This window comes from Dunckerocampus dactyliophorus, chromosome 17, assembly GCF_027744805.1.
Source record: "Dunckerocampus dactyliophorus isolate RoL2022-P2 chromosome 17, RoL_Ddac_1.1, whole genome shotgun sequence".
NCBI classification, from domain to species: Eukaryota; Metazoa; Chordata; class Actinopteri; order Syngnathiformes; family Syngnathidae; genus Dunckerocampus; species Dunckerocampus dactyliophorus.
In genome coordinates this window covers 5483916-5502042 of record NC_072835.1, presented here as the reverse complement: position 1 = coordinate 5502042, position 18127 = coordinate 5483916, and the positions used below count along the sequence as shown (strand labels likewise).

The 18127-nt window shown below is 39.9% G+C and overlaps 1 protein-coding gene across 5 annotated transcripts in view; it reads left to right on the top strand.

Annotated features, from left to right (window-relative positions):
- The first annotated feature begins 4882 nt into the window (after nucleotides 1-4882).
- Nucleotides 4883-18127, top strand: part of chd1 (chromodomain helicase DNA binding protein 1) — a 41149-nt gene continuing 27904 nt past the window's right edge. The window contains exons 1-14 of one of the 5 annotated variants that reach the window (XM_054756726.1): nucleotides 4883-5052; nucleotides 6793-6853; nucleotides 7798-8005; nucleotides 9320-9427; nucleotides 9503-9687; nucleotides 11782-12053; nucleotides 12163-12388; nucleotides 12608-12708; nucleotides 14092-14270; nucleotides 14407-14531; nucleotides 14621-14837; nucleotides 15090-15179; nucleotides 16439-16629; nucleotides 17315-17503. In XM_054756726.1, the coding sequence (XP_054612701.1) occupies nucleotides 6801-6853; nucleotides 7798-8005; nucleotides 9320-9427; nucleotides 9503-9687; nucleotides 11782-12053; nucleotides 12163-12388; nucleotides 12608-12708; nucleotides 14092-14270; nucleotides 14407-14531; nucleotides 14621-14837; nucleotides 15090-15179; nucleotides 16439-16629; nucleotides 17315-17503 (2144 nt within the window). In that variant the 5' untranslated portion in view covers nucleotides 4883-5052; nucleotides 6793-6800. Of the gene's footprint in view, nucleotides 5264-6734; nucleotides 6854-7797; nucleotides 8006-9319; nucleotides 9428-9502; nucleotides 9688-11781; nucleotides 12054-12162; nucleotides 12389-12607; nucleotides 12709-14091; nucleotides 14271-14406; nucleotides 14532-14620; nucleotides 14838-15089; nucleotides 15180-16438; nucleotides 16630-17314; nucleotides 17504-18127 lie in introns of all 5 variants that reach the window. The other 4 variants (XM_054756724.1, XM_054756725.1, XM_054756723.1 and 1 more) reach the window with 4 other exon arrangements.

Below are 18127 nucleotides of genomic sequence, written 5' to 3'. Positions count from 1 at the left end.
GTGAAAAAGTTCATTTTAAGTTTTTATTTTGGAAATAAATACTGTCATCATAGGGAGGTTTGTTCAATAATATTCAATTTGTACTCTAAAGGTTGATGACTTGAAAATGATGATGACTGTAATTTACGTATATTGACTATTTACAATTGCATAATGATTTGGAACACAGCGTAATTACCAAGGTAAGGCGCAGCAATAACTAAACTGCCATCAATCGGCCCGTTATTAATTGACCCACCGAGGAAACTCCCGGTACTCATGATGGCCAGTCCGCCCGTGGTCACCAATGCATGTATGCTTTGTGTGGGCACTTGATTTCGTAGACTAGTTTGTTAGGAACACTGTTTGGCCGCACAATAACCAAGACAGAATACAAAAACCGAGACATATTTTAAGCAACAATTTTTGTCCAAAAACAAATCCTACAAAAACCAGGGTGTACGAAAACGGACCTGTATTCGCATGCATGTACGAGACAGTGTGAGTGAAAGCCAGTGGTGGTACCAAGGCTTTCGGGTTCCATGAAAAAAACATTCCTTTGGACCCCACCAAAAAGATATACCGTAAAGCACCGTGTATAAACCGCACTTTTTTTTCCACTGGCAAGAAGCAAAAAATCGGGGTGCGGTTTATACACGATGACAGATAGGTCTGTGACCAGACGCAGAAATTGACGAGAAGTCCATTTTGAATAGCCGTCTGTGGGTCAGACAGTTGCTTTGACTTTAGCGCCCTCTGCTGTACAGTTGCTGAAATTGCTTGTGTATGCAACTAACTAATCTGACGGCTGTCTGTATTTTCACACAGTGAAACCATCTCTATATACACTGAAGCTAACCTAAGCTTCCAATGTCAAATACAATACAATAAATTCACACTGAAGCAATGCAATAAAATAATAATAGAGAAAAAGAGAAGCAGTGAAAGATAAGATATCAAAACATCTCTGAAAATTGCAAATTTCTTTATTTTGATTTATTATTATTATTATTATTATTATTATTATTATTATTAATCTTTGCTTAGCCATAATATTAAAGATCTAGATGCCGAAGTTCAGATTTCTTCTTTATTCTTCTTTTTGAAATTGCTTAGTACCTTTACGCATGTTGATTTGAGATGAAAGAGTTGGCAAGCATTTATGAACTAAAATTTTTTTTTCCCCACCGTGAGCCTGAAAATGGGGGTGCGGTTAATACAAGGGTGCGGTTTATACACGGTGCTTTATGGTATATTAATGTTGTACTATTTTCTAAGGCCCCGATCAGTCCTGGAGCAAAAACAAAACAAAAACATTTTTGACTTACTTTTTCAAAATCACTGGTGATCAGGTGCCTTCTTTACGGAGAATTTGGATGCGAGATCAGCTTAATTGCGGTCCAGCAGGACCCCCAGGCAGTCCAACGAATCCAATTGCATTTTCGAGCTATCTGCCTAATAGGTGCCACACACGGGAGGCAACATCACCTCGCATTCACATCCAGAGCGAATTGTCAACATCGGCCGCTCTTCCTCCTCTGAACTACTTTGATATCCCCAAAAATACCTCCACATCTGACAGCCAATCTAAACCACGGGAGACTCGTACAATTTGCTCTGGATGTGGGTACGTCGCTCGCCGGCACGGCTGGTTGCAGCCGCTTGTCACCTCACGTGTTTTGCTGCGTGTTAGCAGTGGGTTTCACCGGTTGCGGTTGTTTGTCGCCTCCCGCACACACGGGTGCTACATTAGTGCTCCACACGGGTGCTACACACGAGTGCTCACATCGCGAGCCTCGAGAACTCACCACACGCTGTCAAGTGCCCGCCCCCTAAAGGCCACGCAACGCGCCACCCCAGCGAGACCTTTTCTGTGGCATGTTTTGCAGGGTGCAAAACTTATATCACTCACACAACGACAGGTAAGTCCCACACGGCAGACATGCTTGTTTAAGCTTTGTGAAGGGAAAGTGGGCAGGAGACGGTCGCTATAGGCTGGATGCTGCAATGGGGGCGGAGTTAATCGGCGTTATAAAGCAAGTATGATAACGTGCTTTTTCATGGAAATCGGCCGATACTGATCGGTGGCCGATCGATCGTAGCACCCCTAATACAAACCATCAATAACATCCAAAAACGCCATGTTACAAGATGCGACGTGAAAGAGAGAGAGGCATTTCGCATATTGAGGATGAATACCAGTATTACCAACCTGAGGTACATTTCTGCTAGTAACTTAATTACATAAAATGTTTACATAATGCTGGAGCAGTTCACAGTCAATATTTAATAACATGACAAAACCATCAAAGCACACCAGAGTATGCTCCTTAGAGGCTGTAAATCACTTGGAGTGCTCGCATCTGCAAGCAGTGAACAATCCTTTTCATGGGCTATCAATTTCAGGTTTGGCCAGCATCTCCTTACGATGTCTTGCTTTTCTGGAAAAGTCCGTCTTGAAAATTGATTTTTAACAATGTCCGACACCGAGTCAATTTCTCCTCCTCCCTTAGCCATTGTGGCTGTTATTGTGTGCAAATTAGGGGTGTCACGAGATGTCGCAAGATTAAATGAGTATATTTCTCATTTAGAGAAAAGCTGGCCTCGGGTTTTGCCATTGCTTTTTTTTGTTGGAGTTTAAAAGCTACCGTCATGTTAAGGTCGAAGCAGAATCTGTAGTAATTCTACATTTGATCAATCGTACTTAAGATTTGTCAGATCAAAACACGATGGCTGCAGAAGACTTCAAAACATGATACTCTGTTGTGTTTATTACTTCCTGATTCAGCACTCTATGCATCATGTGAACTGTGGTTCTTTTAGCATGATACTCTGTGTTTATTACTTCCTGATTCAGCACTCTAAGCATCATGGGAACTGTGGTTCTTTTAGCATAGACTTAAAACTAATCCACTGCAATCTGCAATCTATTTTACATGTGTCTTTACATAACTACACGTCAAAATAAATGATTAGTAGTAGTAGCTACAACTGCCGTCATTATTTTAACTTATCATTTTTAGTTTTTGCTTCAATTTGTGGAAAGACATTCAACAATTAAAAGCATCACACTTCGGTCAGGCATGAAAAATTGCAAAACATTTTAAAACCGGCATTGTTTGTTACTCAGTAAAATAAAAAGTCTTTTTGTCCAGTCCTTTGTCAGTTATTTTCTTAAAAGTAATGTTAAAATATCGTCTTGTCTCGTGAAGCCAATATCCTGTATCGTATTGTGAGCTGAGTGTATCGTGACACCTCTGATGCAAATCTGTACAGACTATTCAGCTTCTCTGCCTTGCCTCTGTTTTGCTCTGATCAACCAATCAGAGGACAGAAAAATGATGGCAGAATCTGAAATCATAAAAAATAAATAAATAGCTCCACTGCTAATAGTGTTAAATGACATGGCCAGCACTCCTGATTCCGAAGGCCCGAGGCAGATAAGATTAGATTAGATTAGTTTATTTGTAGCGGGCAATGCAATTTCATAAAACTAATACATGAGTTGAAAAAAGCCAGAATTAGCCAATTAGGCTATTTTTCATCTGTAGTCCCCTGGGTGTAATGTTAAAAAGGCATCAAAATTCAGTACAATAAGACAAAACAATAAAACAAACACAAAATACATGCAGATTAGAACAGTAAGGACATCACAGAAATATTAAAAAGATCACATAGAAAAATGACATTACATATCTGAATGAGCGAAAATTGGCAATATAATTTTATTTTTTTTTTTACACATTTTGTTTATATGAGGTTTAAATGAAAAATTACAATCTATCACTTTTCCAGTTTTTCACCAGCGACACATATTGCAGGGTCATCAGAGCCTCTGTTGATTTTGCTAAAAAAAACATACCGTGACAGTTTTAGAGACATTTAACTGCACGCAGCACTCCTGCAGCCACGTTGTAACCCGACTCATTACTGCAGTGAGTTTGGCTGCGACGATGTCTTGAGAGACCATGTACGAATAAAACTCTATTGTCCGCATACATAACACATTCAACTTCAGGACAGACAGATGGCAAATCGTTGATGTAAAGGCTAAATAGTAATTGGGCTAAGATTGATCCCTGAGGAATACCTGTTGACCGCTGTAGTAGCTCTGATCTACACTCGTCAATAGAAACAGCCTGAGAATGATTACCTAAATATGATGCAATCATTTCACAGCAGCATCAGAGAAATGAAAATGTGAAAGCTTTGTAATAAGAACCTTGATTTACGGTATCAAAGGCTTTCCTGAGATCCAGGAATACCGCCCCTACTGTACCACCCTGGTCCAGAACAGATTTTACTTTTTCTCAAAAGAGGCACATGGCCATCTCTGTTGAGTGTTTGGCTTTAAAGTCGAATTGCATGGTGTGGAGACGGGTGGAACTATTATCTAAATGGTGAAGAATTAGATTAGATTACATTATATTAGATTAAATTACATTAGATTAGATTAGATTGACATGGCAACACATAGAAGATGACACCTGATTGGACAAAAACATGTAATATACACACAGAGACAGCTATGAAATGATGATAGTGATGATTATAGACTGTTGGGAATGGTTTGGTTTGGTTTAATTTTATTTGAACATGCATGTGGGTTACAGTGGAATACATCTCATAAATCATTTCACAGTTCCACATGTCCAAAAGGTGTAGGAAGAAGCAAAATTAATTTAATCCTACCCCCCATCCGTTCCACATCTTGTACAGTACATTTTATTCGTTGGAATGGAGCAAATACTAGAATTGAAGTTGTAAATGTAGGTCAGCGCTTCTGATAGTGTTTAGGCCATCAGAGAAGGCTATGCTGGCTTTGACGGCACACCACTGATTAAGCCAAAGAAGAAGAAGAAGAAGTAGAAGACGACGGATAGATGGCTGGTGAGGTCCTCCGCGGTGAACTGCACAGTGGTGACGTCACGTGCGGGGTTTCCTAGTGGAGTGAATCTACGGCGTCATGGCGGAGACCGGTGGCTGTCCGAACATCCTGGAATGAAATGCCCGCTTTCCTCTATCTCGCTTGAGCAGCCAACACGGGATTTCATCGTACAACTCGTCGTAAAGGTTTTTTCTTTCACATTTTTTTAAGTTGGGAGAACGTCGACACAAAGCTTGACTCCATTGGGTCATTTGAGGCTGATCTCCCGAACTGGGAGATAGCTGGCTAGCTAACGCAAGATAGCATTAGCTAGCCGTACTCACACATTGTTGTTTTTTAAGGCAGAAAGTCTGGATTAAGACAGATTAAGAGCAGCATTTGATCGGAGGAGCCAAGGTAACGCCATGCAACAATAAAGTGTGCTTTAGTGTATCCAAATATAAGCTTACATGTTGATGTGCTAAAAGCCGCGAGAAGTGAGCGTCGGATGAAAACAAGATGGAGATGAAGTTGGCTCATTTGTATATGTGCGCTTTCTAATCAATCATTTGGATATGGAACGTGTTTGTGTTTATTTGCATATCGCCACGCTTGGTGTTTTAAATTTGGATGTTGTGGGACCGCAAAGGAATAGCACGGATCTAGCGGAAGCGCAAAGTTTGGTCATTCTGTTAGCTTCCGTGCTAGCCGCGTGCTCATTTGCGTTAGCCGACGACTTTCCTTGACAACCAGCTAGTTGTTGTGCTAGCATCCCACTGCATCCGAATGTTTACCTAACATGCAGCCTTTCGCAGCCGCACGGGAAACTCTTGAAACACCCCATGCGACACCTTTCAACTATGTTGCATGTCTTTATCTCATTATCAGCAATATTATTCATTGCGGTGTTGGATGACAGCGTTTGTCCAGCTAACGAGTGCTTTATGATTTTGTACATAGTACATGTAGTTTATGAATTCACACATAATGTAGTGCTGCGTTCACCTTACGGATGAGGAGAGTTGCTTGGTTTAGTTAGCATCGTCTGCGTGCACAACTTCCCCCGCCAACAGCCAACGCTGGCTATTAGCAGGCTAGCCAAAAGAAACACTTCCATCACCGGATGTCTTAACTGGTGCCAAAACCGACAGAAGTCCGTCACAGCCGAGACCGTGTTGAGTGGAAGCTTTTGTCGTAGTGGAGGGAAATACAAGTGTTCATTCTTATGGGGGGCGGTTGACGCTGTTGTTGTGCAGGCCTGATAGGCCCCAGTCGGCTGGGCCGAATGGCTTGCACTGCTTGTGGCTAACGTCCATACATCCATCTGTCACTTCTACTTTCATTCTTGCTAGCCGAGCGGGATTTACATTTTGTAGTATATTAGTACTACTTTTTATTGTATTCATTTAATAAATTTATTGTTTTTGATTATTTCTGTATTTATATACAAAAAAGCGTACATCACGTTCCCAAAAGACTGAAGTTTGGATTAAGTGTCTTAATCACAGGCAAACACTGCTGCTAACTGTTATGTCTATTATTTCACCTGTGTGGGATTTTTTTCCCTAGGGGTGTCCAAAGGGTGGCTGTGGGGCCATTTTGACGCATGCAGCTTATGTTTTATTATCCCTTGATTAAATTGTACAAATATGCTGAAAACATTGTCAGCTACGACACAAAGCAAAGCTGTGGATATTGTATTGCAGTACTGACTTTCACTGTATTGCTTTTAGCATCTTTAATCTACAAAATGACTGAAGAAGTTGTGGACGCCCCTGTTTTTGTTAAAAAAAAGATGTTGTTAATTAAACAAGATATGCATAAAAGCACATAATTTCATTTTTTATGCAGCATGTTTCATTGTGTATATGTTGATTTTGCATTGCAGTTTAAGGACGTTGCTATATATACATATTGAGGTGTTTGGGGGCACGTCTTCCTTTTAGACGTCAGGATGGCAGGACGCAGCGAAGATGAAAGTGTCAGCAACAGCAGTGGAGAATCAAGGTATGACATTTTACTTAGTAGACATTCACATAATGAACATCTCCTTGTTGAACAGAAATGGACTGCAAATGGATCACATTTCTTGAATTTTATTAGAAATACAATGTCAGGAGCAACTGGTCATCGCAGTGTTTGCAAGACTAGTGTTTTGCCGGCCACAGTATTAGCCTCTATAACAGGGGTCGGGAACCTTTTTGGCAAAGAGAGCCATGAAAGCCACATATTTGAAAATGTATTTCCGTGAGAGCCATGTCATATTTTCTAACACCGAATACAACCAAATGTGTGTATATTTAAGGAAGACTAACAATTTCAGAATATAATAAGTCTCTGAATGTATTCTTTGTAATAATGTTGTTATATTGAAGCTAACCAATAATAAATCAATTACTTTCTACCATTAAGGCGACTTCTGGTGCTGCACGGTTTTGCGCTCTACTCCGTATTGTTCTTTCTTTTCCTTTTTCGTCAAACGGGTGGTCTCTGCACAATTAGCTAGCTGACTATTTGATTAAAGGAGGGACGACCTCAATAGTAATCAAGTTTTGGTGTCTGACACGGAAAACATGGGAAGGACAGCTGGCATTGCGCTAGAAAATCAAATGGATGGATTAAAATGCATTAGAATGCATATTGTGCATGTTATTTTTAACACTGTGATTTCTGTTTACTTTAAAATGTCAGGAAAACAAATTAAAATAAACACATTTTATGGTGTTAACAAATGTCTGAGAGCCAGATGCAGTCATCAAAAGAGCCACATGTGGCTCCCGAGCCATAGGTTCCCTACCCCTGCTCTATAATAAATTGTATTTTTTGTATAGCGCCAGAATACAACAGAAGTCATCTAATAACAATTAATATACACTAGAACAGGTGTTTTAATGAAAGAACCTTTTTGTTGCACAACATTAACGTGTTTTTTTCTTTCCCAAATACAACAGCAATTCTGATGATGAATCTGGTTCTGGATCCAGATCCGCATCCAGGTCTGGTTCAGGTTCCAGTTCCAGCTCTTCTAGCAGCAGCAGCCAGTCAGGAAGCAGTGACTCAGGAAGTGGCTCAGACTCTGGCAGCCAGTCTGATTCTGAGACAGAAAAATCAAAGGAGAAGATTGAACCTCCAAATAAGTCAAACATTGATGGCGCTGATGTAAGCATTGTCATTTCAAGATTCTTTCTTGGGCTTTCGAGGAAATATTTGATGACATTTTTCACAGTGTGTTTGTTGTGGTGAAGTTACATGTAGGGCTGCATAAAGAAAAAGGGTGGGGGGGATAACAATCTTTATCACACGAATGTGTTGTAATTTGTAAATTATGATTTTTTTTCCATTTGACTTAACGAGCTGCATTGCAAAAATATGCTGCCATTTTATGTTGTTAATATGATGGCTGACACGTCCTCTTTGTACTACCCAATTCCCTTGCAAGCTTTGCTGGCCAGGGCAAATTGGCTGCACTGTCCTGTTCCTCAGGGGTGCAGCCAGCAACTGTGGGCCCCCATGAAAAAAAAATCACATTGGGCCCAAATTGCTTCATGTTAAATGCATAAATAATTTTTGCCATTGCAAAATGTTTGGGGGTCGTAAAGAAAAACTGCTAATTTTTGGGGAGTTTTGCCCATCATCCACAATCTTTATGTGAGACGTGAACACACATCTTTCTCTTTTCTGTGCATGCAAAAGATTTAAAAATGAGCAGCTCATTAATGCATATAACGTGAGACACCTATTCCGCCTATTAAAACACTTCCAAACACCTTTCAGAACGTTTTATGGTTTTATATACAGTACATGCTCTGACCATTTAGTAAGAGGTACATTCATGATAACATTGTAATACTTACAGCATTTTGCCGTACTTCGGCCATTTTAAGCATTACTGCAACGTCCTTCCTGGGTGCATAGATTTTACATAACAACATAGAAATGACCTCTACACTTGGCATTAACTTTTCCAAACTCAAAAACAAAAACACAGCAGCAGCTCCAACATATAGCGTTAGCTTTCGGTAAGTGGCCAGGTGCACTGTGAGCGCGGCGCTAATGCGCTGTTAGCGAATGTGTGGCGAGGCGAGGCGTCACTACGCCAGTAGCGTAGTTCTTCAGCCTAATAATGTTGATGATAATGAACTATGTCGCTGTAACTTGGTTAATATGCAGGTCATATGTAAATTGAGCATCTTTGGAGATTACTTTCAGAAGGCTTTATAGGCGGAGTAGGTGCGCCCCATTTCGTGCATTCTTAGCTGTCTCTCTATCTGTTTTTATATCTTTTAGAATGCACAGAAAAGAGCGACGTGTGTTCATGTCTCACATAAGGATTGTGGATTGTGAATTCCAAAAAAGTGCAGTTTTCCTTTAATTTTGACACTTATTAAGAGAGCTGTTCGTGCTGCTCAGGTCTGTTTGGTTATTTGACACGCATATTTTTGTTTGACTTTCTGCTTCACTGACTCATTGCAGTTTTGGAAGTCCAATCCAAGTATTCTCGCAGTACAACGATCTGCAATGCTCAGGAAACAACAGCAACAACAGCAGAGACAAAGCTCCTCAAACAGCGGATCTGATGAGGTAATAGTCTCTACTGTGTTTGACGTGCTCTCTAATTGTTCATGACCGTTGATTGTTATTTTTCATTTATTCCAGGACTCGTCAAGCAGCGATGAATCCGACTCATCAAGTGGATCCAAAAGGAGAAGAAATTCTGGCTCTTCTGACTCTGGATCAGGCAGTGGATCTGGATCAGACTCGTCTGCAGAGAACAACAGTGATGAAACAGCGTCAGACTACGAGCCCTGTCACACAATCAAAAGTCGAAAGCCACCCACCAAGTAAGTGGATTTTTGTCACCTCTGAAGGGTAAAGCCTAGTTTACACTTGTATGCATTTTGTTCTCACAGTGGTACACAATTTTGGGTGCCATTGAGTAGATTGGTGGGAAACAGTTGTGCTGTATGTGCGGGGCTGCTTGCCAGTGCGCAAAGAACATTTTGAAACGTTAACAATTAGTGACACACAATTTTCCGTCAACGCACTGCAACCTATGTGCAAACAATGTGGGCGGTGCATATCAAATCATGTCTCATTCACATGAATACATGAACTTTTCCACCCTCTTGGAGCAAGTCTGGGGGAATTCTCAAGTCACTTGTGTAGCTTCTTGGACCTTCCTTGTGAATTTTTGCTGTTAATTGATCATAATGCCCCAAGCAATGTCTTCTGGTCAGCAATTCCCTTTGCCACTCTGTCCGTGCCTTCTTTTTTGTAGTTTATGCTTCTTCCTGCTCTTTCCGAATTCTCTTTCTGGATTTGGGAGAAAATATAGACTTGCCTTACTTTTCTGCAATGAGAGCTTCTTCTCTGGAGTTCAAGTACGTCTTTTGCAAATAGAGGAATTGTTGAGGAATTGAGACCTGCAGTTGCGTGGCGTCATGCGGGACCAAATAATGCAGGAAGTGGTGATGACGATACATACTCAAGCGGGAGGAACAATGCGCGTCCTGCGTGCTATTGTCGTACACTAGATGTAAACAGTACTTGACTTGGGTGTAAATAAGTTGTGCGGGAGTGTGGCATTTCATACCAATGCGCATAATTTTTACCCACACATTGTGTGGCGAATGCGCAAACTAGTCTTCAACTGTTTCAGGTTTGCCATCTAAATGACACGCATTGCCACGGTGAATTGTGGCACAATGCAGAGACAAAATTTCTACAAGTGTAAACACCGCTTAATACAACAAAGTACGACCCTAAATCCCAATCCCCCAAAATGGTACTTGCAAACAAAAATGTGTCACTTGCATTCATGATTTTGGCTATGTTTTTACACTGGATGCCCTTCCTGACAAAACCTTGGCCAGGAAGCGAACCCATGCCCTCTGCCATGAAAGGCAGAAGTGTGTACCATCACAACATATCTGTGCAGGTGCCTGAGCTGCTGCCTAAAAAAAAAAAAAAAAAAACAAGGAAGAAGTACAAATTTTTTCCACTTTTTTTTTTTTTTTGAAGTTGAAAAGAAAAATATTTTAAATACTTGTTGAATAACATAGATAAAATTGTAACTAAGTCATACATTCAGCAATATGAGGTAAAATTCACAGCAAATTTTCATAATCATCACAGCAAAACAAGCAGCAATGCAGGGAATGTGCAAAAAAAAAAAAGATTTGACTTTATGTGCATTCATTCATTCATTCACAATTGGTGCAGTAATTGATAAACCAATCTGGTGATGTTAGACAAGACTATACCTAATTTTTGCCTCATTTCAGTGCCACTAATGAAATGAAACATGATATCTACAGTACAGGCCAAACGTTTGGACACACCTCCTCATTCAATGCGTTTTCTTTATTTTCATGACTGTTTACATTGTAGATTCTCAAAACTATGAATGAACACGTGGCATTTTGTATGTGAAAGAACTGTGTGAAATAAGTCTTATATATTTTTTTATAGCGTAATTTCTTGTCTTATTAATTGGATTGGGACCATCAGTTGTGTGTGTTTGTGTGTAAACTTTTGGCCTGTACTGTACTTAGTTTTTCAGTCTGGTAACTACTATTGTTTACGTCTGTACTAGTGCCATAATGGTACAGAGTTTTGGTCTGCATTCCTACCAGAAACTGGTCGCTGCTACTTCTCCCTTTCTGTAGTAAGCAGGTTTTGGGAAAAGTAGATTCGGTTAGTGTCCGTTTCGGTTACAGTCTGTCCTTCTGGAACAAATTCATGATGCTAACCAAGGTTTCACAGTAGAAGGAAAATAGAAAATTTGTATGGAGTTGGAAGCAGTTGGACATTAGAGTACAGTACACAATGAAATGACTTAATTGTTGTAATATATAATCTACATATTGGTTGCTCATGTCATGTGGAAGCTAGGGGCTGTCTGTGCAGAATTAACATTGCCACCCTCTTGTCAGGGTAAATTTTCGTAATGGCAAGAGCAGCTCCCAGAACAAGAAGACCCAGAAATGTTCGTCTTCGGAGGATGAGGATGACAGCTGTAAAAAGGCAGTCTCCGCTGGGCCACGGCGGCAGGCCACAGTCAACGTCAGCTACAAGGAGGATGAGGAACTGAAAACGGACTCTGATGACCTGGTGGAGGTTCTTGGTGAAGATGTCCCACAGCCTGAGGAAGATGAGTTTGAAACACTGGAGAGAGTGATGGATAGCAGGATTGGAAGAAAAAGGGGTAAGAAATGTTCAGTATTAATGTAAGTAGTATTTAATGACATTAGAGGAAATATACAATTAAAATGTGGAAAAGGCTAATCGAAGGAGTTTTTTTCTGTTCCTAACAGCTGTAGGAAGTGTGACTACAGTATATGCTGTAGAAGCTGATGGAGACCCCAATACCAATTTTAACCCCAACAAGGAGTCAGGAGACACCCAATATCTCATTAAGTGGAAGAATTGGGCACACATTCACAACACTTGGGAGACTGAGGAGACCCTTAAGTTGCAGAACGTTAGGGGTATGAAGAAGTTGGACAATTTTAAGAAGAAGGAACAGGAGAAAAAGAAATGGTAAGAGCTGCAGTGTCTCACCTTTTTCTACTTACAATCTTGAATGTTACCCACTGATGGAGAACATCCCACTGGTTCCCAACCTAATCAAATTGGGATGCTTTTCAGCTTGATTGTACATTATTTCACCACATTGTGCTCATCAAATGTAATTCTGTGAAGACCCAATCAAGAATGGGGTTATTGCATAATCTGTGGTGATATGCTTCCCTCCCCCAGGTTAAAGACGGCCTCACCAGAGGACATTGAGTATTTCAGTTGTCAGGAAGAACTCATTGATGACCTGCACTCTCAGTACCAGCTTGTGGAGAGGATCATAGGTGGGCTTTCAATGTTATTTAGTATTTTTTGTTGTTGACCAAAGATAAAATAACTTATTATTAAAGTTCTTTTTTCATGTTTCTACAATGGCTAATACACCAAAATATACAAGATCCTTAACAGAAATTATATTTTTGATATCATTAAGCATTTTTTTTAAAACAAGCACACCCCAGCTGTGTTGCCAGTGCTATTGTTTTTCTGACAAATGCACCACACGGCGGCGCTGTTATTAAAGTTTGACTGCTCAAGTCAAATTGACTTGGGATTTCCTGAATCACTGCCAAATTTGGTCCACACCTTTTTAGGGGACTGACAAGCACGTGTGTCAAATTTGAGTAAGATTGGTTGGAAAAACGTGACTGCCATCAAGAAAAACATCTTTGTAGGGACACATGTGGGACTTAATTGCCCACAAGTCTTGGACTACTTGTCTATTAATTGTAAAACTTGTACAGATATCCTCAGTCTGTAGGTTAGCTGACTTACTAAAATAAATGCATTAGCTTCTTCTCTATCCAATTAAGCTTCATTTAGTTAACCTACAGACATACAGTAGACCTCGGCCAGATTAAATATGAAACACTTTATTCTTGACTGTCCTGCTTATTACTCGCTCTCTGAAAAAGTATATGCGATGTATAAAATGGATATTTGTGTATCCATCTAGCCAATGAATTGAAAGATACCTGGGTAATAGCATTCACAGGTTCAGTTGAATTTTCTCTTGCTGTAATTGTGTGAATGCTGGTGAAGTGCTGTGAGTCTCTTTGCATTTCACATGCAAAGTGAAATTGGGACCGTCACAAATACATTTGGGCCACCACAAATAGATTTGGCACGACCAGTTCACCTTCACTCGTGAGCACATAATGCACCTGCGTTGCCAGAGAAATAAGACTGCGCAGGAGGGATCCGTTCTGCCAAATTAGCGACTTTGTCGTCGTATTTAGTGGGCACTCAGACCACTCCAGACACTTTTTTTTTTTTAATGACGCCTGACAAATTCTGTGAAGGGACTTGTGGGGACATGAAAAGCACACATCACTGCTTTCAAAGAGCACCAAGTACTGACAGACAGCTCCATCTTGTTTGGAAAATGACAAAGAAGCGACAGAAGAAAGTTTGTTTTGCTTTTCATGAATTTTTAATCACTTTTTGCGCATGTGTCATAGCCAATTATGCAAATTAAGTGATTGCGTCATCCCCCACCCCCTACGCAAACCACCACCACATATAGATTGCAGTCCTGTGGGAAAGCTTGAACATGCTCTTAAAAAGTAAACGGATCAAAGTAGGCTTTACTGGGTCGGACAATGAGTACGGAGGATTTTTATGACTTTCTAACCCTTTTTTTTTTTTTTTTTTTTTTTTTAAACCAGGTCATTCAAACCAGAAGTCAGCCGCTGGTTACCCAGACTACTTGTGCAAGTGGCAGGGATTGCCATACTCAGAATGTAGCTGGGAAGATGGGGCTCTGATTGCCAAGAAGTTTCAAAGATGTATTGACGACTACATGAGCAGAAACCAGTCAAAGACCATTCCTTCCAGAGAGTGCAAGGTAAAAACCCCTCTTGGCTTGAAAATATACTACAGTGTTTGTTTTGGCCTAGCATTAAGCCTTCCTGTTGCCATATCAACTGAGCTTAGATGCAGGTTTGACCCAACCTAACCTTTTTATTTTATTTATTTTGCAGGTTCTGAAGCAGAGACCAAGATTTGCTCCTATGAAGAAGCAGCCACATTACATTGGAGGCGATGGACTAGAACTCCGAGACTACCAGTTGGACAGTTTAAACTGGATGGCGCACTCCTGGTGCAAGTAAGACTCAGTCAATCTTGCATGTCTTTAACTTGTCTAGCCTCAACATATGCGACATACTAAACTTTTTCTGTTGGCTTAATTCATAGAGGTAACAGCTGTATCCTCGCTGATGAGATGGGTTTAGGGAAGACCATCCAGACCATCTCCTTCCTCAACTATCTGTTTAATGAGCACCAGCTATATGGGCCCTTCTTGTTGGTTGTACCACTCTCTACCTTAACGTCGTGGCAGAGAGAAATCCAGCTGTGGGCCCCTCAAATGAATATTGTTGTCTACCTGGGGGATATTCGCAGTCGCAATATGGTAAGATTAAGCCTTCGTTCACATGAAGGACATTGTCCTAGCTTTGTCACCAGTCACTTTTTACTGCTGAATTAGTTTTTCTTATTCCATATCGATAGTCTTAAGCTCTTTTTAATATAACCAAAATACTATTTTGATAGTAATTGGTACATGAATCCTGTTAAACTCCAGATGCAATCGTAAGATGGCACTTTTTAAAACGCATTCACTGTCTCGTTGAATGTGGTCACTCCTTTTTCCTCCATTTACTAGATCAGGACACACGAGTGGATGCATGTCCTTGCCAAGAGGCTGAAATTCAACATCCTGCTTACAACATATGAGATTCTTCTCAAGGACAAGGTTAGAGGCTACCTTCTATTTAACAAGATTTTTAATACATAGTCTGAAACGAATCAAACCCTGACACTCTGTTTTTTTTGGGCTTTCATTGTAAGCTCATTTGAAAGAGGATTGAGTTGTCGTTTCAGTCCACGTCAGGGCTGGTGGGGCCTCAGTACTACTGGCAGTGTGGGTGGGTTTGACACCGTTCCAGGTAGAAGTTTACCGGGAGGTGAGGGGTCTAATGTTGTTGTATATGATTACTGGTTTACTAACCAGTAAACTTTGAATACTAACCATTAGTATTTCACATTCACAGTTTCAATGTTTACAGGTAAAGTAGTTATCATTCAATAATTCACAATTCAATTAAATATGGCATTAAAGATAATTACACATAATTCCTGAATAGTTGTGTACATAACTATTCAGTAGTACTGTATGTCAGTCAAAATAGTTACCTAGTGTTCACGAAACATACAGTTCAGGTTTTACGTCCAGTCAGCATTTGCTATCAAACATTACAGATATACAAGAAATGAAAATGATTATGCAAAAGACAATGCAGCCCAAGTCAAGGCAACATATATATATATATAAAAAAAAAAAAGAAAACGTTTCAGCAATGAGCAGAGTTTCCAATTAATGATGAAATAATAGTTTTACAAACAAAAGTGTAGAAAAGACACTTGTCTATAGTGGAGTTCAGGTCGTGAAGCAGAGCCATCAAACAATTCACTTTGTTCTACATGACTAGCCGCACAACTGAACGCATAACTTTTGTAATAGCTAATGGTGTCTTACCACTGAGTTCGTTTATCCGTAATCGGAATAATAAAGATGAAAGCTTAATTTACTTGTGTCGCTCCAGATGTCTGTTGCACCACTTGTTTTGCAGCGAAAGCAAAACAGCAAATCAGGAAGCAACCTTAATGTCAGCTGACTGATGTCTTATGACATCTACAAAGTGACCTTTATGACATGGGTGAAACACCTGATCGACCCACACTACTGGTCAGTCACGATCGACATAATGGGCACCCCTGTGCTAGGCTGTTTCCGTCATTCCATTTCCTGGGTTTGTTAGGACCTGTATGTGAATGTCGTTCATACAGTTTGTATGAAGCATTTCTTCGAGTTTGTTTGGACGGGAACAAGGTTCTGCCGTCGTATGTGACTGAATGTCCTTTAATTTCCATATCTGGGATTTGCACTGTAAATAATTGGCATTGTCAGTATAACTGAAAGTGTACCAAAACGTTTTTCTATCTATGTTGCAGTCTTTTTTGGGCAGCGTTAACTGGGCTTTCATTGGCGTGGATGAGGCACATCGACTGAAAAATGATGACTCTCTCCTCTACAAGACCATGATTGACTTCAAGTCCAATCACAGGCTTCTGATCACAGGAACCCCGCTGCAGAACTCTCTCAAAGAGCTTTGGTCCCTCCTGCACTTCATTATGCCAGAGAAGTAGGCAATACCATTTAACCTAGCAGTAATCTACCTAATACGCGACTACTTGGAATAATGTCTTTAAAAAAAAAAAAAAAAAAAAATGTGCCCTGACTCCATAGGTGCAGAAGGTGGCAGGCAGAGCTATTTGTTGCAAGGGGTGCGAAAAGGCTGGCAAAAGACATTAATTCATTTTCAGCATTTGTGTTAACCTGAAAAGCCCAGAGACAACAATGATGTGACACTTTTTACTAAGACAATTCAAAGTCACACTTAAATGGACAAATGTGCAAAACAAGCGAGCAGTTAAAGTGCAGCATATGTCTAATAATGTCATACAACAAGACGCTAATGGAACAAACATAGATGCGTTTGATAGCTCACACTTGGCACTTCCAGTAGTAAAAATAGACATTGTCACATTATCCATGTGCACTTTCTACTTGCATATTCAAATATTTCTTTTCTCTTTTTCTAGCTCTTTCACCCATGGTTGAAGAGGTTACAGTAAATGCCACAGACACTAAAGGCATTAGACTACTGCACGTTTCTGGTTCTTGCCTTTTTCAAAATGCATATATTCATTTTATGTTTTCACTTGCTGTCTGTAAACTCTTTATAACTCTAACCCAGTGGAATTTGACGCATGCATGTGTGTGGACTGGCAATGTAATGAGTCAATGTCATGTTTTGCTGTTTCAAGGTTTCACTCGTGGGAGTTGTTTGAGGAGGAACATGGTAAAGGACGGGATTCTGGCTACACTAGTCTGCACAAAGAACTAGAACCTTTTCTTCTACGCAGAGTAAAGAAGGATGTGGAGAAATCTCTCCCAGCCAAAGTGGAACAGATCCTCAGAGTGGAAATGAGTGCTATACAGAAACAGTATTACAAGTAAGGACCATAAACTACCATTGGTCTGGTTCTGCTTGAAGATTGACATTTATGAGGCAGTGATACCAATATTCATTAGACCAGGCCAAGGTGTCCAAACTTTTTCCAGCAAAGTCCACATACTGAAATGAGAGGCTGCAATGACCACTTTGATATTTTGTCAAGCATCACAGGTAGATATGCTAAGAAGATATATATTTTCAAGAAAAAACAGCAGCTTTGTGATATGGGTGGAAAAAGTCTGTTGTTAATATCACCTTTTTCCCCGCATTTTTGCTGGGGTTTTTTTTTTTCAGCTTTTTTACTTTTTTTATTATTTTGTAATATGATGACTTTATTCCCACAATATTTTCACTTTATTTCCATAATTTTCAAACTTTTTCCCCAACCAAATTTGTTTGATTCTCATAATATTACATTTAAAAGATAATGTTTTTCTTCAACATTACTCTATGCTTTTCACTTGTTGGAATACGAACTATTCTTCTCATAATTTTTGACTTTATTCTCTGAAAGTTTTTTTTTTCAAATTTGTTTTTATTTACCTATTTCAACTTTCTTCTTGTAAATTTTCTCCTCGTAATTGTGACTTTATTTCCTTAATATTTTGGCTTTATTCCCATC